The 20,692-nt window shown below is 49.5% G+C and overlaps 1 protein-coding gene across 7 annotated transcripts in view; it reads left to right on the top strand.

The window, feature by feature from the left end:
• Positions 1-13,384, top strand: part of RNF220 (ring finger protein 220) — a 337,761-nt gene extending 324,377 nt beyond the window's left edge. For 4 of the 7 annotated variants that reach the window (XM_048859937.2, XM_048859935.2, XM_048859939.2 and 1 more), the window contains one exon: positions 9,819-10,031. In XM_048859937.2, coding sequence (XP_048715894.2) covers positions 9,819-9,890 — 72 coding nt within the window. In that variant the 3' untranslated portion in view covers positions 9,891-10,031. Of the gene's footprint in view, positions 1-9,818 lie in introns of all 7 variants that reach the window. The other 3 variants (XM_075131894.1, XM_048859934.2, XM_075131893.1) reach the window with 1 other exon arrangement.
• Positions 13,385-20,692: the final 7,308 nt, after the last annotated feature.

Genomic DNA, 20,692 nt, shown 5'->3' with positions numbered 1-20,692 from the left:
GCAGAGGCCTCTCTGAGTTGGGGAGAAACCATCTGTGCATACATGAACGGTCAGAGCATTTTAAACAAGTGTCCATCTTAACTGTTCACCCCACTGCCTGCACATAACTAACCAGCCGGGGCCCAAGAGTCAGCAATTGGCATGCGCCTGGGTCTGAGTTTTCTCAGCTGTCAGGCCACTGTATGGTTTTGAGTACATGGGAGAGGGACAGTGATGTGGGAAGCACATGTCCATATCCTAGGGCCAGTGTGGTCCTACTTGGGTTTCCGGTGTAATCAGACTAACCTTTACTGGCTTAATTTGTCTGCAGTTTTTGTTTTGTTTTTTCAGACCATATTTATGGGCTAGTTTTTACTTATAGGCTTTTCTCTGGGGCTCATCACTGCAACACTCACAAGTCAGGGAAGGAAGAGGTATCGTTGTCCCCAGTTTACAGACAGGAAGACCAAGGTACAAACATTAAGTGATTTTTCCCAAAGTCACACTGGAAGCCTGTCCAGGATCTTGCAAATCCTAGCCCGAGAATTTCTAAGTAAAGTATTCCTATATTCTAAAGCCAGACGAGACCTCCTGTGTAGCACAGGCCAGAGAACTTCACAAAAGAATTCCTCAAGCAGATCTTTTAGAAAGACATCCAAACTTGAGTTAAAAATTGTCAGTGATAGAGAATCCACCATGACCCTTGGTAAATTGTTCCAGTGGTTAATTACCCTCGCTGGTAAAAATTTTACACCTGATTTCCAGTCTGAATTTGTCTGGATTCAACTTCCAGCCATTGGATCATGTTAGACCTTCCTCTGCTAGATTGAAGAGCCCAGTATTAAATATTTGTTCCACATGTAGGTACTTATAAACGGTGATCATGTCATCCCTTAACCTTCTCTTTGTTAAGCTAAATAGACTGAGCTCCTGGAGTCTGTCACTAGAAGGCAGGTTGTCTAATCTATTAATCATTCTCAAGGCTCTTCTCTGAACCCTCTCCAATTTATCAACATCCTTCTTGAATTGTGGGCACCAGCACTAGACACAGCGTTCCGGCAGCAGTCACACCAGTGCCCAATAAAGAGGTAAAATGACCTCTCTGCTCCTACTCGAGATTCCCCTTTTTATGCATCCCACAATTGCATCAGACCTTTTGGCCACAGCGTCACACTGAGAGTTCATGTTCAGCTGATGATCCACCATGACCTTCAAATCTTTTTCAGAGTCACTGCTTCCTGGGATAGAATTCCCCATCTTATGTGTGTGGCCAGCATTATTTGTTCCTAGATGGATACATTTACATTTAGCTGTATTAAACCACACATGATTTGTTTGTACCCAGTTTACCAAGTGATCCAAATTGCTCTGAATCAGTGACCTGTCCTCTTCATTATTTACCACTCCCCCAATTTTTGTATCATCTGCAAACTTTATCATTGATGATTTTGTGTTTTTTGTCCAGTTCATTGATACAAATATTAAGTAGCGTAGGGCCAAGAACCAATCTCTGTAGGACCTCACTACAAACAGGCCCGCTTGAGGACGATTCCCCATTCAAAGTTTCATTTTTGAGAGCTATCAGTTTGCTTTTAATCCATGCAATGTGTGCAATGTTAATTTTATGTCATTCTAGTTTTTTAGTCAAAATGTCATGCAGCATCAAGTCAAACGCCTTACAGAAGTCTAAGTATATTACATCAATATTATTACCTTTATCAGCCAAACTTGTAATCTCGTCAAAAAAAGATATCAAGTTAATTCGACAGGATCTATTTTCCATAAACCCATGTTGATTTGCATTAATGACAGTACTCTCCTTTAGTTCTGTATTAATTGAGTTCCATATAAGCTGCTCCATTTTCTTGCCCAGGATTAATTACCTGGGTCAGCCCATTTACCCTTTTTAAAAATTGGAACAACATTAGCGTTCTGGAACTTCCTGAGTGCTCCAACACTTACTGAAAATCAGCATTAACAGTCTAGTTATCTCCTTAGCCAGCTCTTTTAAAACTCTTGGCTGTAAATTACTTGGAGCTGCTGATAATAAAATGTTTAACTTTAGTAGCTTCTGTTTAACACCTCCAGAGATACTAGTGGAATGGAAAGAATGTTATCATCACCATAAGATGAGACTATTTCATCTGTTTTTTCCCCAAATATAGATCTGAAATATTTATTAAATACTTCTGCCTTTTCTGCATTATTATTGATAATTCTAATATTTCCATCTAGTGATGGACCAATTCCATTGTCAGGATTCTTTTTGTTCTTAATGTTCCTTTTGTTCTTATTGTTCCTAATATATTTTTAAAACTTCTTATTGTCCTTAATTCTGCTGGCCATAGTTTTCTCTTAGTGTCCCTTTGCTTCCCTTATCAGTTTTCTACAATTTCTAACATCTGATTTATGTTCATTACTATCAACTTCCTTTTTCTTTCTTTAGTGCTGCCTTCGCTTCCCCCCTTTAACCATCCCCTCCTTCCTCGGTTGTGGCTTTTCAGCATCTAATTAGGTGTTCTTAAATGATTACCAGTTATCATTCACATGAGTTAGAGCTCCAAGACCACTCTCTGTCTCTCAGCACATGAGCTCTGTGTGAGGTGTAGCTGTGTTGTAATTCAGGATGGGAGAGCGTTTTTATCCTGGGTTCTGTGCATCTAGACCCAGCACCTCCTTTGCATATTCATTCACTCATCTGGTTAGCAATTCTCAGACTAAGGCATATTTGAATGTAAGTAAATGATGGCACTGCAAGACCAAAAATGAGCTTTTAAAAAATCTTCAGATTCCTGGAACTCGCCTTAACAGTACCTTCTGAACAGATCTGTCAGAAAAGCCATGTTCTCAGATTTAATACATATTTTTCTTGTAGATGGTACTAGTTAATACTGAGCCTTGTAACCTTCCTCAGGTAACTAGTGCATGTCCCAAAATACGTGTATTGCGGGTGGCTATTTGCAAAGCTGGCGTAACAGTCAGAAAACTATAACTCATTCCTGCCTTTCACTGGCTTGTGCCACGTCCTTTGTGGATTTTTCCTGAAGCCTCATGGGGTAGCAACTCTCCCCTCTTCCATCCTCTTCGGGGCATGGACCTAGCTTTATATTTGTCTGCAAAGCACCATGCATACCCTACTGCTGTGGAAATAAATGACAAAACACAAGCACAGATGAATGGTACGCTTTGAAATATGGCCTACAATGTGTGGGCACATTTTTTGTGTACACACACACACAGGGGCGGAAGTATGGTCTAGTTCAGAAGCAGGGGAGCCTGGGTTCTGTTCCCACCTCTGGCAGTGTGCTCTCTTCATAACTTTGGGTGTCTCCCTGCAGCTCTCTCTCTGAGCTTTGGTGAGGTGCTTTGAATGCTGTGGGTGGCTATGTAAGTCCTATTTGCCTTCATCTCCTTTGCGTCTGGGTAGTGCATTCTGTTTGGAAACTGATCACTGTTCACAGACTAACAGGATAGCAGGAACAGCTTAAGCCCTAACTTCAAGTTTACTGCCTTATCTGGTTGAAAACAAATGTAGTGTAATTCTTTTTTTAAGAGGTAGCTTTAAGACAAAAAGCTCCAGTCCTTCCTGGCACCAAGTGAGCCTTAACAACTTCTCAACATCGCAGCTCTTGTTAATTTATTTTTCAGACTACCCGAAGTGATTAGCCCATATTGTGGATCAATCACTTGCCAAATTTTAATTAAGACGGGAGGGGAAAAAATAAATCCCGTCTTGATCCCAGCCCCTTTTCTCTACCGTGTTTCAGCCCCGGAGCAAACTTCTTACAGCAGAGTTTTATAAACCACTGAAAACTGAGGTTTATAAGGGAAAAGCTGAGATGCTTTTCTGCAGCACACGCTGCTATAACACATCAAGGCTTTTCCATGGAGCAATGATGAAAGGAGCAGAAGGACGGGGTGGGGGGAACGGCCGACAGGTGTGACTTATTATTCCACACCATTTTTATTTCAAGGGAAAAGTTTAGTAACCCCAGCTGGCAGGTGAGAAGGGGGGAACAAATACTTTTTCATTGTCCCTGTGCCAGGACATGTGTGTGTGAGAATAGCTTAATTGCCTATAGTAATAAATACTATACACCACCAAAAATGTGGTCAAATGCAAGGAACAAGGTTGTAAGTGATTTTAGTGCTTAAAATACAACTCCACGCTTAGAATGTGGGGTTCTGAATGTAGCGCACATGCTGATGTGTGCAGGGACATCAGCTTAAAAAAAAATAAGCTCTTCCCAGGAGACTAAAGTCATTATTTTTCTCTGGACTGTTTAACACTAAACATAGATACTAGGGGGACCTAGAGACCCTGGGCCTTCCAGCTGTGTGTGTGCAGCCAGCCTGCTTAAAGTCTAAGCTGCAGAAGGTAGTTAAGATGGCATTGTTCACGCTCCGGCACGCCCCACCCTGTGAGCCAGAACAAGCTGTCCTATCCAAGCTCAGCGAAACAACATTCTCCCCCCTCATAAAATTATCCACACTAGGGTGTTTCTCTTGGTGGGACCCAGCTTGCTGGTTTGGACTCTGGAGCAACGTAGTCTGTACCTATGTGCCTTGACGCAGGAATGTTCCTGAAGAGAGAACAAGAGAAATACTAACCCTGCCTGGAAGGGCTGGATTCTCATGTCTGTGGTCTGAGCCTTCCTTGGGCCACTGGAACAGCTATTCCCATTTCTCTGGTTTGCGTCACTTTGAGGCTCTGTTCCGATCCAGAGTAAGTTTCAGATCAAGGGCTAATCAGGGCTAGATCTTTGAATAAGAAACTGTCAAAATGGCAGACACCACCTGTGGTTGGATTTCTGCCATCTTATGTAGCTGCAAGTTGTCTTCATGAAATTCTTGAAATTTCGTGCGTGGAGGGCAGTTCCCACAAGATCCCATCTGCATTGGAAGCAGAAGGCACAAACCCCCAAGGAAATAGAACCAAGGGGCCTGTGTGGAGCCAGTGATTTAAATCAACCCCCCTAAGTTTGCAGGGTATTGAGTTTGAGATACTTTTTCTAAGTAGAGAAAGGACAGATTCATAGATTCCAACCCCAGGAGGGGCCACTGTGATCCATTCTGGCCAGAGAACTGTCCCCAAATAATTCTTAGAGACTCCTAGCCCTTGCCCTGTCCTGTGTTCTGGTGGGCATCAAGTAGTGCAGTGGGACCGCCTGAAGGATGAGTTCTACTTCCAGGCACTTTGGGCCCTCTGCATACTGGGTCCAGTGTGTGGAGAGAGCTGAAATGCGCGCACACGATACACAGATTGCTTTCAGACGAGAATATTTTCCCTGTCACTCTCAAGCTCCCAGCATTCAGTTGTCTGATCTCTAGTTAGTGCAGTTATCCCGGAGAAGAGCGGGGAGCTGGGAGACTTCTCTGTGCTCAGGCTGGAACAGCAAAGTGATCTTGGGTTTTAATTGCTTTTTCCCTCCTTGTCTTTATTCTCAACGAGTTCTGGAGTTCAGTGAACCGGGTTGACCCCGTGAGGGCTGGGTATGGCTGCGTGGTGGGAATTTCTCCGTTATACAGGTGCACTTGATGGAAAGGGTTTCCCTTGCCTTTCTCAGGTGGGGCCCCCAGTTGTTCATCCCCTTTCCTAGGAGTTTTATGTGTACGTGTTGCTCAGACAATGCTCTGTCACTCCAGAGAAGCCTGCCAGTTTGAAATCCGCCTCTCGCTGGGGCCTGTCTCTGTATTCCAGGAGGATGTGCTGGTCCCCATCTCTCGGGACACATGCAGAGAGGCGATGGGGTCTCTCTCTAATAGGGCGAACTGAGCAGGAAAAGGTCCATTAAAGTTCTTCCCCTGGCTGCATTTGGCCAGAGCCGGGCAGCCCCATTGACTGCAGTGAGGCTGCAGGGCGTGTCTGTGGAGGCTCTTCAGCACTGCATGAGAGCACCTAGTGTCTGTGGAGCACTGTCCTCTCACCCTGCTTTCTCTCCCCCCCCCCCCCCCCATCAGAGTGACAGCACCAAGCCATTCCATGGGGTGGGAGCTGCAGAAAGAATCCGCTTCCCTTGTGTAATCAGCGGTGAGGTGCGATTGGACAAATATTTCATTGCCTCTTCCTTAATGAGCTGCTCCTGGGAAGGAAAGGGTCGAGACAGATGTGCAGGAGCTAGCCACATCTGGAATCCTTAGCATGCTCACTTTTGCTTGCTGGGGCACATTGCAGGCAGGAATTGAGAACTTGCCAACCACCACTCCGTGTAACGCTGATCGCTGTGCGCAAACCTCTCTGCTCCTCTGGCACCTGCAGAGACCATACACCCTGCCCTCCTGTGACAGTGGGGAGCCCGGCAGCCATGAGGCTGCAGGAAACCCCTGCACGAGCAGAGAATCTGCACAGCCATGCCAGTGGTTCTGTCGGATGTGAATTGAAATACATTGTATTGATGCACACAGTGTGGGCCCCCAGGTGTCTGAATCTCAGCAGCAGTGCGACAGGCCCCAGCCTGAAATGACAGAGAATAGCTTTAAAAATTGGTCACTCTTCCTCTTCATATCAACCTGCCATGACCCCCAAGAACAGGGACCTGCTTTGTAGGCGAGCATTCAGCCCAAGAGCAGGCTCTTCTTGGCAGCTCTAGGATCCAGAGCGCAGGTCCTGAGAGAGATGCAAAAGGCTGGATTGTAACCTGGGCATCTTGAAGTGCGTGTACTGATTTTTAAGCCTACCCGCCAGAGCGTGGTGTTGGTGGCAGAGCCTAGAGAGCAGCTTGGCTCTGTAAAGGTACTTGCCTTGTGGACCACCTTGTGCCAGGCACTCCACAGGCATAATGAGAGACAGGCCCTGCCCTGAAGCGCTTAAATTCTACAGAGACAAGACAAAGGGTGGGAAGCAGAGGCTGAGAGAGGGGAAATGACTTGCCTGAGATCGCTGCAGAGCTGGGACCAGAACCCAGGTCTCCTGACTCCTAGTCTACTGCCCTAGCCACAAGGGCACAGTGTATCCTGTGCTCTGGGTGATTTGAGGGTTTTTAGTGGCTTTATTTGCCTCCAAGGCAGGTTGGGGGGGCGGGGCTTTGGTGACGCTTTAGATCTGACTTCAATGGCACCAAGCATTTCCATCTCCCACGTGAGGCCTGATGAGAGTTCAGCCCCTCTGAAATGACCCCTTGACACCCGATCCTTCCGAAGGTCACAAATGGCAGAAAACGAGGAGGCAAGCGGGTGAGGTAATATCTTTTATTGGACCAACTTCTGCTGGGGAGAGAGATTGGTATTCCCTCCCCCGCCCGTGTCTCTCTAGTGTACTGGGGCCAGCGCGGCTACCTCTACGCTGCAGAAACCAAGGCGACTCAGTGGTCGGAGGCCTGTCAGCGGCAGCTTGCACCAGGAGGGCGAGGAGAGTTGACTTGGCCTTGTCTGCACTGAGTTCTTAGTGGCACAGGTACAAGCCCCTAGGGCAGACACACCTTACACCTGTTCAACGCTGGGGTAAGCTGCGAGGATCCAAATTCCTCTGCACTGATGTAATTTGTCCTCATTAAGCGGGTTGCACGAGTGGCTACAAACCCAGTGTAGACATAGCCTGAATTTGTCCTGGAAGTCAGGCGTTTCCTACTTGGGTTTGAGGTTTCCCTGCCCCGTGGGTGCTCGTTGTGCAGAGCAGAGCTGATGCTAATTGTAGCGTCAGAGAGAGCATCCAACTCTTCTCTCGTCATCAGAGCTGCCACTGGCAGCAATCAGTGCAGCATGGCCAGATCCGAACCTGCCCTTCCACAGAGCCCGGATCCTGCAAACCTGCTGAGCGCACTGCTCTAACACCCACTTTCTGCCCTGGCTGCAGAGGTCAAAACAAGCCCCTCTTGGGAGCACTGCTCTTCCTCCCGAGAGAATCTGCCTCCTCTGGGTCAGTCTGTGCGAGCCGTAGCAGCCGGCTGGCATTCCCCGCTTCGTACAGCCCTGGGTGCCTGTCGGATTCCACAGGGCCTGTTGTCGGGCATGCTGTCTGGGGAGTTGGGCTGGAAAGGAACGGCTGGGAAGCAGGTTGACAGCAGCAGGCAGAAGAGTTGGGATGCTCAGACGGAGCCTGTGCTTGCTGCTTTGACGCAGGAGTCAGGAGGTTGTGTTCTGAGGCCATCTGTTAGTGTCCAAAGCCAGCACGGCTGATTTCCAGGCCTACTGCAGCCCTGCTTGCGTGTAGCGGAGAATCAGTAGCCACAGAGCCATCTTTGTCCCTTTCTCGTCAGCTGTCTGTCACACCTGCCAATCTAATGATGAGCAGCTTAGGTTGCCCCCGATTCGGAGGCTTATTAACACCCTCTGCCTGTCAGGATCCATGACAGATGGCGCACCAGCCATTGTTTCATTTCATGCAGTGCTGGTGTCATCCTTCCGTTACCTCGCCGGGGTTTGGAGTTTGCTTGTTTCAGTTCACCGTGGCAGCAGATACAGACTCCTCTGTAGCGTGGGGCAGAGGGCTTGGAATTCCTGTTCCCATTGGCTGCCCGAGGCAGGCTGGGGCGTTTGAACAGGACCTCGATCTGTATAGTTCTGGGGCTCCGAGACTTGAATTGTGTTGTGCTCTGAACACGGGGTTTGAGAGGTCCTGGAATGCAGCTAGCTGAACCCCCACATTGCCTCGATCTTCCTTGCTGGGTGGCTCCTAGGAAGCAAGAGTGCAGCCTCCAAAGGCCCCCGAGCCACTGTGTCAGGGAGAGAACTTCCAGCCCCGCAGGGCACTGGGGGCTCCATGATGCTGAGCTGGCCCCCCACCGCCCAGGTGTAACAGCATCCACAGGAGCATTGCACAGCAGGTGGGGAGCGATGGTGGAGGAGGCATTAACTCTTCTTGGAGCAGCCCTGACCTAGGGACGCTATCTGCAGCCCAAGGGAGGTTGCAAGCTGCAGACAGCCACTCCATCCCCTCCTGATCCCATGAAGGGGCTTCTAAAGGGTCAGGGGAAAAGTAAGAACGCTCCCTGGGGCTGGCACTCCCCATGCTGCTCCTGCTGCTTAGAGGAGCAGCACTGAAGCCTTAGGACCAGTGTCTTTCCCCACACTCCCTGTCGTCCTGTTCAGTGAATGCCACAGTGGCCATGAGAGCGTCATTCTGTGTAACACAACGCCCCATGCTGGGTTGGCAGATGTGGGGGTCAGACCCAGGACCTCTGGTGCTAAAAGCATGCACCTCTACTGGTCCATTAGCACAAAGGCTCTAAGCAATTGATATTCCCCTCACTGGGCCAGCGGTCAGTGAAGACAGAGCTACACCCAGGGTGGGCTACATCTGACACCCAGGGGCCAGCACACAGCTCGGTCGGGTGGGAAGGATGGAGCGGGACAGTTGGAGCCAAAGTTGGTGCTGTAAAGAAGGGAATGGAGGAGAATCGGCTAACTGTTGCACTGAATTTCAGTTTTCTGCCGAGCGCTAATCCAGCTCCAAGCCTCCTGGCTGTTTCCTCGGAGCTGGTGCTGCCCAAGCAGCGTCTGTAGATGGGGACTCTCGAGAAGAGCTGGCATGTGGGCAGGGGGTTAAAAGGATGCAGAATGAATGCCCCTGATGAGTCAAAGCATGAATGAGATGCACTCAGGCTGGATTCTCCTCTTCCTTGAGCCTGTGGCCGGGGGCCTCCTAGGTGCATACCGTGTTAGCAGGGATTGTGTTGGGGAAGGGGGTGCCTGATTCCCCTCAGAGGGCTCATACCTGCTGCTCAGAGGGCATCCCCTCTCTGTCCTGTTTCCTTCATGGCAGGGGTCCTGGCTATTGGGAGGCCTTGGCCTTTCCTGCTTCCATATTGTCATCCCCAGCATCACAGCCGAGGGGAAACTCGCGCCGTTGTCCTGCGTCTGCCTAGCTGACATTTCTCTTTCTGTTCCTCCGCTGGCTGCAGGGTGCTAAGAAGCTCTGCCCCCAGTGTAACACCATCACGTCTCCCGGAGACCTCAGGCGCATCTACTTATGAAGGACACAGCTGGAGGGCGGGACACAGCTACCCGGATCAGCTAATCACACCGAGGGGGGAAAACGATGATAAAAAAAGACGTTTAAAACCAATAGACTCCAGACATGGACTCGAGGATAAAGGAGCCGCGGGGAAGCCTCGGCTTCCGTGTCTGTCGTTTTGGGACCTCCTTTGGCAACTCTACTGCAGGCAAAACCAAACCCTTTTTTAAAACCAGTGTTCCCCTCTCCCCAGAGCTGGCTTTGCATTGCGGATGGCTTGTGAGCCCTTCCTTTGGACTGTGCTGTTCACGCCTCCAACCCCAGACGACTGGGAAGGGACCCTTGACGGAAAGATGTTAAATAACCTGTAACTTGTGTTCTTTGTTCAGTTTGGTTGGTTGGGTTTTTTTTGTTTTTGTTTGTTTTTTGGGTTTGTTTTTTGTTTGTTTGGTTGGTTTTTTTTGGTGGTGTTCTAGTGATTAAAAAAGGTTTAAAGAAAAAACACACAGGCAGAAAATGAAGCACATGTAATATAGATTATATATGTTTACAATGTTGTGTATAAATGGGATAGACACAAACATTACATACTAATAAGTTGCCCTTTTTTTTGGTTGTATTTTTTTTAAAGAAGAAAAAAATGAGCAGAGAACATTAAATCCATATTTTTCTTGGTTCTGCGAAGCTTTGGCATTAAAGTCATTAGTTTAAAAAAAGTATATATCTACATATCTATAATGTAAATGGTTTAATGTTCTGTGGTGTATATTTCCTCGGTCAGATATGAAGTTAACAGCTTTTTAGTAATGGCTGTTGCAGCACCCATAACTTACAAGACTTATGGGGAGTAGGGGAGATGGGTTTTGTCATTAGTCGTAGCTGATGGGGCTGTTTCGCATAGAATCGTTATCCCACAGAAAGCCAGCAGCGTTTAGTTTCTCATCGGGGGGGCAGCTGGAAAGGTCTGGCTCAGGTGCTTTCACCTCTTTTCCATCTGGGCCACGGGCAGGAGTTGAGATTAGCTGGGAGACAGGAATGAACCTGGCCAAGTGCAGCTGTCTCCAGTGGCTGGGAATCTGCACCCCAAAGCTTCAGTTAACCCAACCATTGCCCACGAAAACCAAAGGCCATGCCCTGGTCCAAGCAAAAACGTGCCACTGGCTTGTTTTGTTCCCACTGGAAAGGAATTCACTGCCCAATGGCCCAGGGTGTTCTCTCTGCTCCAGAGCGCCTCCTATGCCCACAGGAGAGGTGGGGCTATGGCACAGGAGAGGTGGGGCCATGGCACAGGCTCGGGGCCAAGGCTTCAGTCTGTGCTCTCCCTTCTGGCTGAGACCGTTGCGGGCTGAGTAGTAGGGGGTGACTACAGTGCAGGGAAGGAAGACTCTTGCTAGAGGTGTTCTCTGGGGAGGCTACTGTACTGCCTTTTTTTACCATCTCCGTCCATCCTGCTGTCTTGTTCTACCGCTTTGCCAGTACGAGAGGCCTCAGAATTGCACTGACTTTCTCGTATGAGCTCTTTGCTACAGTGGAAGGTTGCTTTAGATCGCCGATCTCTTCCAGAGCCTGCCTGGGCCGGGGTTCCTAGGACATGGTGCACGTTCCTCCTCCTAAAACAATGCAAAGTAACTTCCGCATCTAAGTAAAGGGTGTTGCTAGGGCCCCTCTCTCAGGCCACTGAGTTGGCAAGGAGAACCCAGCCTCACCGAACTGACTAAGATGAGCAAAGATTCAGATACTTCCAGTCAGTGCCAGAGATCCCCAATGACCTTATCCCAGGAGATTTCTCCTAGCTTCTTCCACAGCAGCACCTACAGCAGCTCTCAGTTGTCCTTAGCTTCCAGGTCCACAGCCGCACACAGCTGTCACTAGCTGAGGGTTGCCATCTGCTCCCCTATTACCTTGGGAACAAAGAAACTAATACAATTTTACCTACCAAAAAGCAACGTACGCCTCTCGAGCCACTTGAGTTTTGCAAGGCTGCGTGAGCGTTGTTTAAAGGTTCTCACTGGTGGCTGTTGTTGCCAGGGTGGTGACCTTGCAGGACAGTAGCCCAGAGTTGAAATGTGGGAGGAGGGAAGTTGGTGAAGTTACCCTTGTGGTGGTGTTCACCAGGCAGCCCCCCCTCACTAGCTGTCTCACTTCATGAACCCAGGTGAGAGACCAGAATAAGCTAGACACAGGAATATTGTACCTCCAGGGGTCATTTGAAGGCCTTTTGGAAGCCTCCTACTTGCTGGATTTCTTGGTGTTGGCCACCTGGCCACTATAGGGTGTGCTGACATCAAGAGGGTCTCCGGACTCCTCCCCAGCACTGCAAAGATGGTTTGTGTTTTGCAGTAACAGAATATTTGACGAGGCAGCTTTTCTCAGTGATGATAGTTCTATCGCAACTTCCCTGCCTGAGTGTCTGATGTCTTCTCCTGGGAGCTGCCATTTTGGTCAGTGTCTTGCTGTTTGATTTCTAAAGGACCCTGTTGCACAAAATAAATCTGTCTCCTGATGGAATTATATCTCTTCCCCCTCCGCCAACAAAGATGATATCACTTAACTCTGAGCTTCCTGGGTCCTTATGCTCTCAAGGCAGCAACCTTTACCTATAGTACAGTTGTTGCCCCTGTGAGTCTATCCCGGGCGTCCGTGGCCATTCCCTGGTAGCTAACATGCTGCACATGTGTACCTTCTTGGGCGGTCTTTGGGAGATGAAGAATCTGTGACTGCGAGAGAAAACTCTTCTAACATTCCAAGTTTGGAAGTTTCTCCCCTGCAGAGACAGGCCTGTGAGAGCAGCGGGAGGGGCTGCACGTGCAGTTAAGCCTTGGAACGCCATTCGTTCTGCTGGGAAGTAGCCCTGCCTGTAGCACTTAAGCCCTGGGAAAGGCAGTCAGTAGGGTTGGTTTTTAAATTGGAATAATAAACTCTGCAAGGGGGGGCCGCCTTGCCCAGCACTAGCTGCGGGTGCCCTTGGTACTAGAGCTGGGATCTCTCTGTGAATGGAACTGGAGAATGCGCAGTGATTTTTTTTTTTTTAAAGGCAGTTGGGAATGGGGAAGTGGGGAGGGCAGGTTCCCCAGTGCCCGAGCTCTGCCTTGCAAGGAGGCACTGAGAGCCAGGCTCTCTCTCGTGTGTTGTGGAGCAGCAATGTGCTGTGTACGTATCTGTAAAACCATATGTAACCAGTAATGTTTTTTTTTTTAATGTAAAGCCGTCCCTGTTTTTAAGAAGGGTGGGGATCTGAGGGGAGAATGGAGAGAGAAGAGTCTCATTCTGGCCTTCTCAGGAGCCAGCCGCGTTTTGTAACCAACGATCGCTTTCTCCTCTTCCACAATGAGCTTAAACAAAAAAAAAAAAACAAAAAAAGAAATTAACTCTCTTTGCCCAAAGAATCCCAATTGCACAAGGTGATATTCCAGTTGTGTCAATGATTGTGTGTCAATGTATATTATATAAAAAGGTACTTGTCATTCCCGTTTGTAAACTACATTTGACATTAATTAAACGAGTATAAATCTTCCCGGTCTCGCCTTCCTTCCCTCTCTCCGTCTTGGCTCTCTGGAGCGGGTGGGGATGTGACTGTGATGCACCTTTGCTCCTGCACCCGGTATTGGCCTGTGGCCGAGGGCTTTGAGCACTGAGACAGCTGTTGCTCCTAGGCCCAGGCACGCGCAAGTTGTGGGGTCGGAGGATGTTAGCAATATACTGCAGAGTCTCGAGGTGGCCATTCCTCAATTGGAATGGGAGGTGACCTTGGTGGGAGACAATGGGTGTCAGCAGTACAATGGGAGATAGACACTTCTCCAGCCACGTCCTGTCTTTTTTCTGGACTAATCAGAACGGAGATGATCATAAGCAGACAGCTTCCCATTCAAACCTGTCAGACACTGATAGATTCCCAGGCCAGGAGGAACCGTTGTGATGAGCTCGTCTGACCTCTTGTAGAGCACAGACCAGCCTCAAAATAATTCCCAGAGCAGATCCAACCTTGATTTAAAAGTTGTCAGTGATGGAGAATCCACCCCGGCCCTGGTGAATTGCTCCAGTCGTTTTCTCCATCAAAACCGTATGCCTGATTTCCAGTCTGAATTTGTCTGGCTTCAGCTTCCTGCCATTGGATCATGTGAGACCTGTCTCTGCTAGATTGAAGAGCCTGTTGTTAAATATCTGTTCCCCACATTCATCCTTTCCTTGATGCAGAGGGCCTGGATGTATCTGCACATACTACTAAGTGGGCATTTTTCCTTCTGAGCTCATCCCAGCGCACAATGCACCGGTTCCCCTTAGATTTGCAAACAGTGCAAAATCCACATTATATATTCATATCCTGCGAGTGGAGTTGGCAGTTGCTCTTTGCTTGACTACTTCATTGATCTTTTTTTTTAAACTACTTCTTGAGTCCAGATTCCCTGATTTGCCGTGCATGTGTGCTCCCATGTGCAAGTTTCAGATTGGAAAAATTGCTTTTTAATGGTTAAGATTTCCCAGCTTGTCAAAGGGGACTATAATAAATTCTCACTCCAAACAACGCCCCCCATGCAGAAGAGATGCATATTTAGTCCAGCTGTGATCTTTTCCTTAACAATGTTCTGTGCTGCAGGTAACTTACCTAGCTTGTGCCAATGGAACTTTCCACAGCAAAATCTACTGTGTGCAGATGCCCAGATCCTCCAGACTCCAGTAATGAAGAACTGGAGCAGGCGTGGGGAGAGCTCTGGCGGTATGTAAGAAAATCAGTGTCATTGTGAAAGTTAAGGTCCAGGTTTTGCCCAGCCCAAGCACTGACCTTTTATTTCTAGTACGGGAGGAGTGACCAGGCGACCGGATCTGACCCCGTTCTGCTAAGTGCTGGGCGCCCGTGAGAAAATACAATCCCTGACCTACCTGAGATTAGACAGCATCTCCCGTGAGACCTGTCCCTTTCTCCTGAGCCATCTCAGACTTTTCTCAACGCTTTTATTATCACCACTGAAAAGTTTCAGATATGACCTTTGAGTGAGGTGCCAAAAAGCAAACACTGAAACGTGGACGAGTCGGCCTCATTTTCCGGCACTCATGCGCCAGCCTGAGGCCACGACATTTTGTGATAAACCTGGATCATGGCCCCGGAGGGGCTCGGAATTCTGTATGCATATGAATGACCTGATCCCCAGGTGGCCAGGCTGGCTTGAGACAGAATTGCACTTTAACCACAAACCAGCTGTCATTTTTTGGGTGGGTTGCAAATAGATCACACTTGTAACGTGCACTGTGTCCCCTTTCCAGTAGATACCTCATGCAGGGGTGATGGCCTACTAGTGCTAGCAGATAGCGTGCTCCTTTTAGCTCACGCTATAGAGGGCTACCTAAGGTATTTATGTAGCCTCATTACTGTAATATCTGAGTGCCTTGCGTGCTCTAACGCATTTATCCTCCGCACATTCCTGGAGTAAGAACACAGCTCTTCTCCCTGGGGTATAGCTGGGGAATGAGGCACAGGGAGGCTAAGGCCAGCTTCCCCGTTCCATTGAAATCAGCAGGTGTTTGTGAGCCTAAGCGACGTACCCAGCACCTGTGGCCCAATAGGGTGCCGCACCCAGGTCTCAGGAGTACCAGGCTAGCGCCCGGTTCTCTGGGTTTGGTGCCAACGGTGCTGGGGGTCCACGCCCACTCTGGGGCCGCAACACCAAAGCGCAGGGACTAAACGGTTGCCAATGGAATGTGGTTTAAAACGTCGCAGGATTGTTACCGCTCATCAGGAAGACAGAACCCTGCATTCTGGGCTGTCGCCCGCCTTCTAACCTGGGAGCGAAAGGCTGGCAGAGGCAGGGTGGGCATGTGGTCCCCCTAGCCCAGAACTGCAGGGGCGGTGCTGGGAGGCAGCTAATGTGAACATAGGATTTCTCAGCGGGGTGGTTTCTGGGAAGAGCTGCCATGGCACCAATCTGATCCTTTCATCCTGTTGTCAATTCCTGCCAATTAGCTCTCTTCCTCCCCGCCCCCTTCCCCTGGAATCTAATCCCTCCCTGTGCTCCCCACCCGTTCCCAGAAACTCCCCGAGAAGTCAGGATTCATGAAATGTCTAATGCGGTTACCAAGAAAACGAGGTTAACTCCTGTGCAGATAAATGGAAAATGGTAATCGGCCAAGATCAATCATGTCCTGTGGGGATGAAGAATGGCCCCATGTCATGGGGAGACTTATGTCACTATGCAAGGAACAAAAGGAGAGAGAAAATAAAGCTGCCTTGTTGGTTAGTTAGGAGCGATTGGGGACGGGGGGGGACACGAGCAGGAAGGACTCAGCCTGCCAAAGAGAGAACACGCAGGCCTGAACCCTGTCATTTCTCCACATGCTGAAAGGCTGTTAGCGAGGGAATTAAATCACATTAGTAAATTTCACACTGTTAATAATACCCCCCCTGAAGCTGGGATTTTGCCATGCCGAAGATCGCTCCCACCCTGCCCCTGGTTTGAGTGGCTGATCGCTCACCAACACAGAGCGGCACATGCTGGTTTGTTATTGTAGGGTTGCTTGAAGCCACTGGCCTGGGGCAACATGACAGAGTACAGAGAACATGACCAAAAAATGGCATATTAGAAAACCAAGTTGACTGTTAGGGTTATGGATGCAAATGCTTAGAAAGCTAATGGTGAGGAGTCTTGGCATAACATTCGCTCAGCCCCTTGCACGGCTTGTGTAGTAACAGCATGAAGTGTAACCTAGACTTCACCAGTCACCCTGCAGCACCTTATGGTCACCAGCAACATCACAGCAATAGTGGTGACAGCATGTCAGAGCCAGCAGCAGAGGCCCCGCCTCGCAGGCAGACTGAAGACACGGCACTGTGAACTGGTAGCAGTATGGGGCATAGGACACACAGAATCAATCAGTTCTGATTCCAGGCAGTAGAGGGCAGTGGTGACACAGCCAGGCTAGACTACTCATTATTGCTATTAAACTACATGTTGGAAAGAATAAGGGGGAGAGAAACACGTGTTTTCAACATGGCTGTGCTGACGGGAGGCTGACTGGGTTAACTTTGCAAACACTTGGGGAGCGCGTTAAATGCTGGGTGCCCTCAAGAGCCACCTCAGCACCTCACAGGATCAGGCCCGTAGCATGTGAGCAGGACGGAGGCCACGTCAGACATATATAGGGCCCACTCCACACGTTCTCGTGTCCATTCATGGACCTAGATTCAAAAGCCAGAACACTGGCCCCAGACATCAGCATCACAGGGAACAGAGACATTGCTGCCCATTTCAGAGCCAGCATCTCCGCGCCAAGCAAGAATGAGCCAAGACCAAGGTCAGGTAAGCGTGGTCCGGTTCCTAAATACGGCCACTGCTGTCTTGGGCTTTGGGGCTGGTGCCGGCCATGCTGCCTGGCCGCTGCATGGCAGGGGATTTCCAAGATACCTGAGAGGGAGAGAGAACCAGTTTGCGGCTGTGTATGTTTCACTGGATGCGAGCGAGCGTTGACGGTGTCGGCCCTCAAAGAGAAAGGGCCACGCCAGGGTCCCCTTTGGAGTGCGGGGCATGGGGTTTAGCAGCCAAGTGAGGGCCTTAAACCGCCCATCCCCAGGGCATTGAGGTGTTTGTCGAACAATAACAACAGTCGCTCATGCTCTGTCTGCTCTGCCTGTGGGAGACGCTTTGGGGGTTCATCCAGGCAGGAAAGGGGGTCTGTCGCCACCTGCCCTGTAACCCTGGGTGCATCTGTGCTGTGCGGGGTTGGCTCAGTGCCCTGGCCCCAGAAGCCTGCTCATGACGCCATGACCTCGCCCTGGCCCCAGCACCTCCCAGTCCTGAGTCTCCCCAAAATCAGCTCCTCAACGTACTCAGCCCGCCTCACGGTAGCACTCTCAACTCCTTATGGAGGTCACTGGTCCTTTAAAGAGCCAGCGCACGGCCCCAGCCTGTGAGTTTGGCTGGGGAGTTTACACATCAGTTTGACAGTGCTCTGAGATTGGTGTGCGATAGCACAAGATTCAGTGTATTCACAATAGCTGTTTAAGGGATCCCAGGCAGAAAGAGTGGGGAGCGAAATGCTTTCAAACAAAAGGAGAAATACGTGGCAAAGCCAAAAACTGGACTTCATAAACTCGAGCCGTTGGTTCAGTGTCGTTTTCTCCCCACAGTCGTTCTTCCAGCATGGCTGGTCAGGCCTTCGCCAGGCTCCAGCACAGAGCCCGACGCGCTGGGCTTCGTTGGCACCGCAGCTGAAGGCTGCCAAAGTTGCTTTCGCTGGCTGCTGGTAGCCTCCGTGTTTCTTTTTGTTTTCAGAGTCAGGCAGCCGGGGTGGGCTCAGCTTGCTGTGGCCATCAGGGACCTGCCACCATGTTAATTTTGGCAGGCTCCGCCCTGGTTTGTGGTGGTTAGGTAGCTGTCTCCCTCCACTTGCTCGTTCGGTGGCTTTGTTTCACGTTTTATGTACATGTACTTCCATTGTCTCTCCTTGCTCTGTTTACACTGGAGACACATTCAAGTAGGTGGAACCGCATTCCTTTGTCTAGGGGTTGCTTTAAGCCCTGCCTGCCAAACACATTGTTTAAGAACATATTTCTGGAACATTGTGACAGGGTGTATCAACCCCGCACTGGGTCAGCAAGGGTTACGCCCTGGCTGTGGGCTCAGGAGGCCATGCCCCCCACCCCTGCTAGCCATGCTCCAGCTGGAAGCAGGGTATAAAAGGATGCAGGTCAGGTGAGTCTGCGCTGACTGGGGAGAAGAGTGGACACACAGTACCAGCCCCTGCCAGGAAACTGCCAGAGCCCCCAACTGCAGAGCCTGAGCAGACCACGTCTACAGCGGGAGCCCATGGGGCCAGAGGGAGGCTGGCGGTCGCCACCCCAAGAGGAACTGCCGGAGCTGGAGTGCCCGGTCAGAAGCAGCCCAGGGAACGTGTTTAATGAGATCAGAACTGGAACCTGAAATCAGGTTTACAGGGCCCTGGGTCAGGACCTGATGGAGTAGGGAGGCCCAGGTCCCCCTACCCCTTCCCACACTTCCCACATCTATTACAGGCAGGCGACCAGCTTGGCTTAATGGTGAAATCCTAGCGGATCTTAAGCATAAAAAAGAAGCTTACAAGAAGTGGAAGGTTGGACATATGTCCAGGGAAGAGTATAAAAATATTGCTCGGGTATGTAGGAATGAAATCAGGAGGGCCAAATCGCACCTGGAGCTGCAGCTAGCGAGAGATGTCAAGAGTAACAAGAAGGGTTTCTTCAGGTATGTTGGCAACAAGAAGAAAGCCAAGAAAAGTGTGGGCCCCTTACTGAATGAGGGAGGCAACCTAGTGACAGAGGATGTGGAAAAAGCTAATGTACTCAATGCTTTTTTTGCCTCTGTTTTCACTAACAAGGTCAGCTCCCAGACTGCTGCGCTGGGCATCACAAAATGGGGAAGAGATGGCCAGCCCTCTGTGGAGATAGAGGTGGTTAGGGACTATTTAGAAAAGCTGGACGTGCACAAGTCCATGGGGCCGGACGAGTTGCATCCGAGAGTGCTGAAGGAATTGGCGGCTGTGATTGCAGAGCCATTGGCCATTATCTTTGAAAACTCATGGCGAACCGGGGAAGTCCCGGATGACTGGAAAAAGGCTAATGTAGTGCCAATCTTTAAAAAAGGGAAGAAGGAGGATCCTGGGAACTACAGGCCAGTCAGCCTCACTTCAGTCCCTGGAAAAATCATGGAGCAAGTCCTCAAAGAATCAATCCTGAAGCACTTGCATGAGAGGAAAGTGATCAGGAACAGCCAGCATGGATTCACCAAGGGAAGGTCATGCCTGACTAATCTAATCGCCTTTTATGATGAGATTACTGGTTCTGTGGATGAAGGGAAAGCAGTGGATGTATTGTTTCTTGACTTTAGCAAAGCTTTTGACACGGTCTCCCACAGTATTCTTGTCAGCAAGTTAAGGAAGTATGGGCTGGATGAATGCACTACAAGGTGGGTAGAAAGCTGGCTAGATTGTCGGGCTCAACGGGTAGTGATCAATGGCTCCATATCTAGTTGGCAGCCGGTATCAAGTGGAGTACCCCAAGGGTCGGTCCTGGGGCCGGTTTTGTTCAATATCTTCATAAATGATCTGGAGGATGGTGTGGATTGCACTCTCAGCAAATTTGCGGATGATACTAAACTGGGAGGAGTGGTAGATACGCTGGAGGGCAGGGATAGGATACAGAGGGACCTAGACAAATTGGAGGATTGGGCCAAAAGAAATCTGATGAGGTTCAAGAAGGATAAGTGCAGGGTCCTGCACTTAGGACGGAAGAACCCAATGCACAGCTACAGACTAGGGACCCAATGGCTAGGCAGCAGTTCTGCGGAAAAGGACCTAGGGGTGACAGTGGACGAGAAGCTGGATATGAGTCAGCAGTGTGCCCTTGTTGCCAAGAAGGCCAATGGCATTTTGGGATGTATAAGTAGGGGCATAGCGAGCAGATCGAGGGACGTGATCGTTCCCCTCTATTCGACATTGGTGAGGCCTCATCTGGAGTACTGTGTCCAGTTTTGGGCCCCACACTTCAAGAAGGATGTGGATAAATTGGAGAGAGTCCAGCGAAGGGCAACAAAAATGATTAGGGGTCTGGAACACATGAGTTATGAGGAGAGGCTGAGGGAGCTGGGATTGTTTAGCCTGCAGAAGAGAAGAATGAGGGGGGATTTGATAGCTGCTTTCAACTACCTGAAAGGGGGTTCCAAAGAGGATGGCTCTAGACTGTTCTCAATGGTAGCAGATGACAGAACGAGGAGTAATGGTCTCAAGTTGCAGTGGGGGAGGTTTAGATTGGATATTAGGAAAAACTTTTTCACTAAGAGGGTGGTGAAACACTGGAAT

The sequence above is a fragment of the Caretta caretta genome, chromosome 8, assembly GCF_965140235.1.
Source record: "Caretta caretta isolate rCarCar2 chromosome 8, rCarCar1.hap1, whole genome shotgun sequence".
In the NCBI taxonomy this organism is placed as follows: domain Eukaryota; kingdom Metazoa; phylum Chordata; order Testudines; family Cheloniidae; genus Caretta; species Caretta caretta.
The sequence above is the reverse complement of the archived record's forward strand: the minus strand, read 5'-3'. Positions and strand labels throughout refer to the sequence as shown.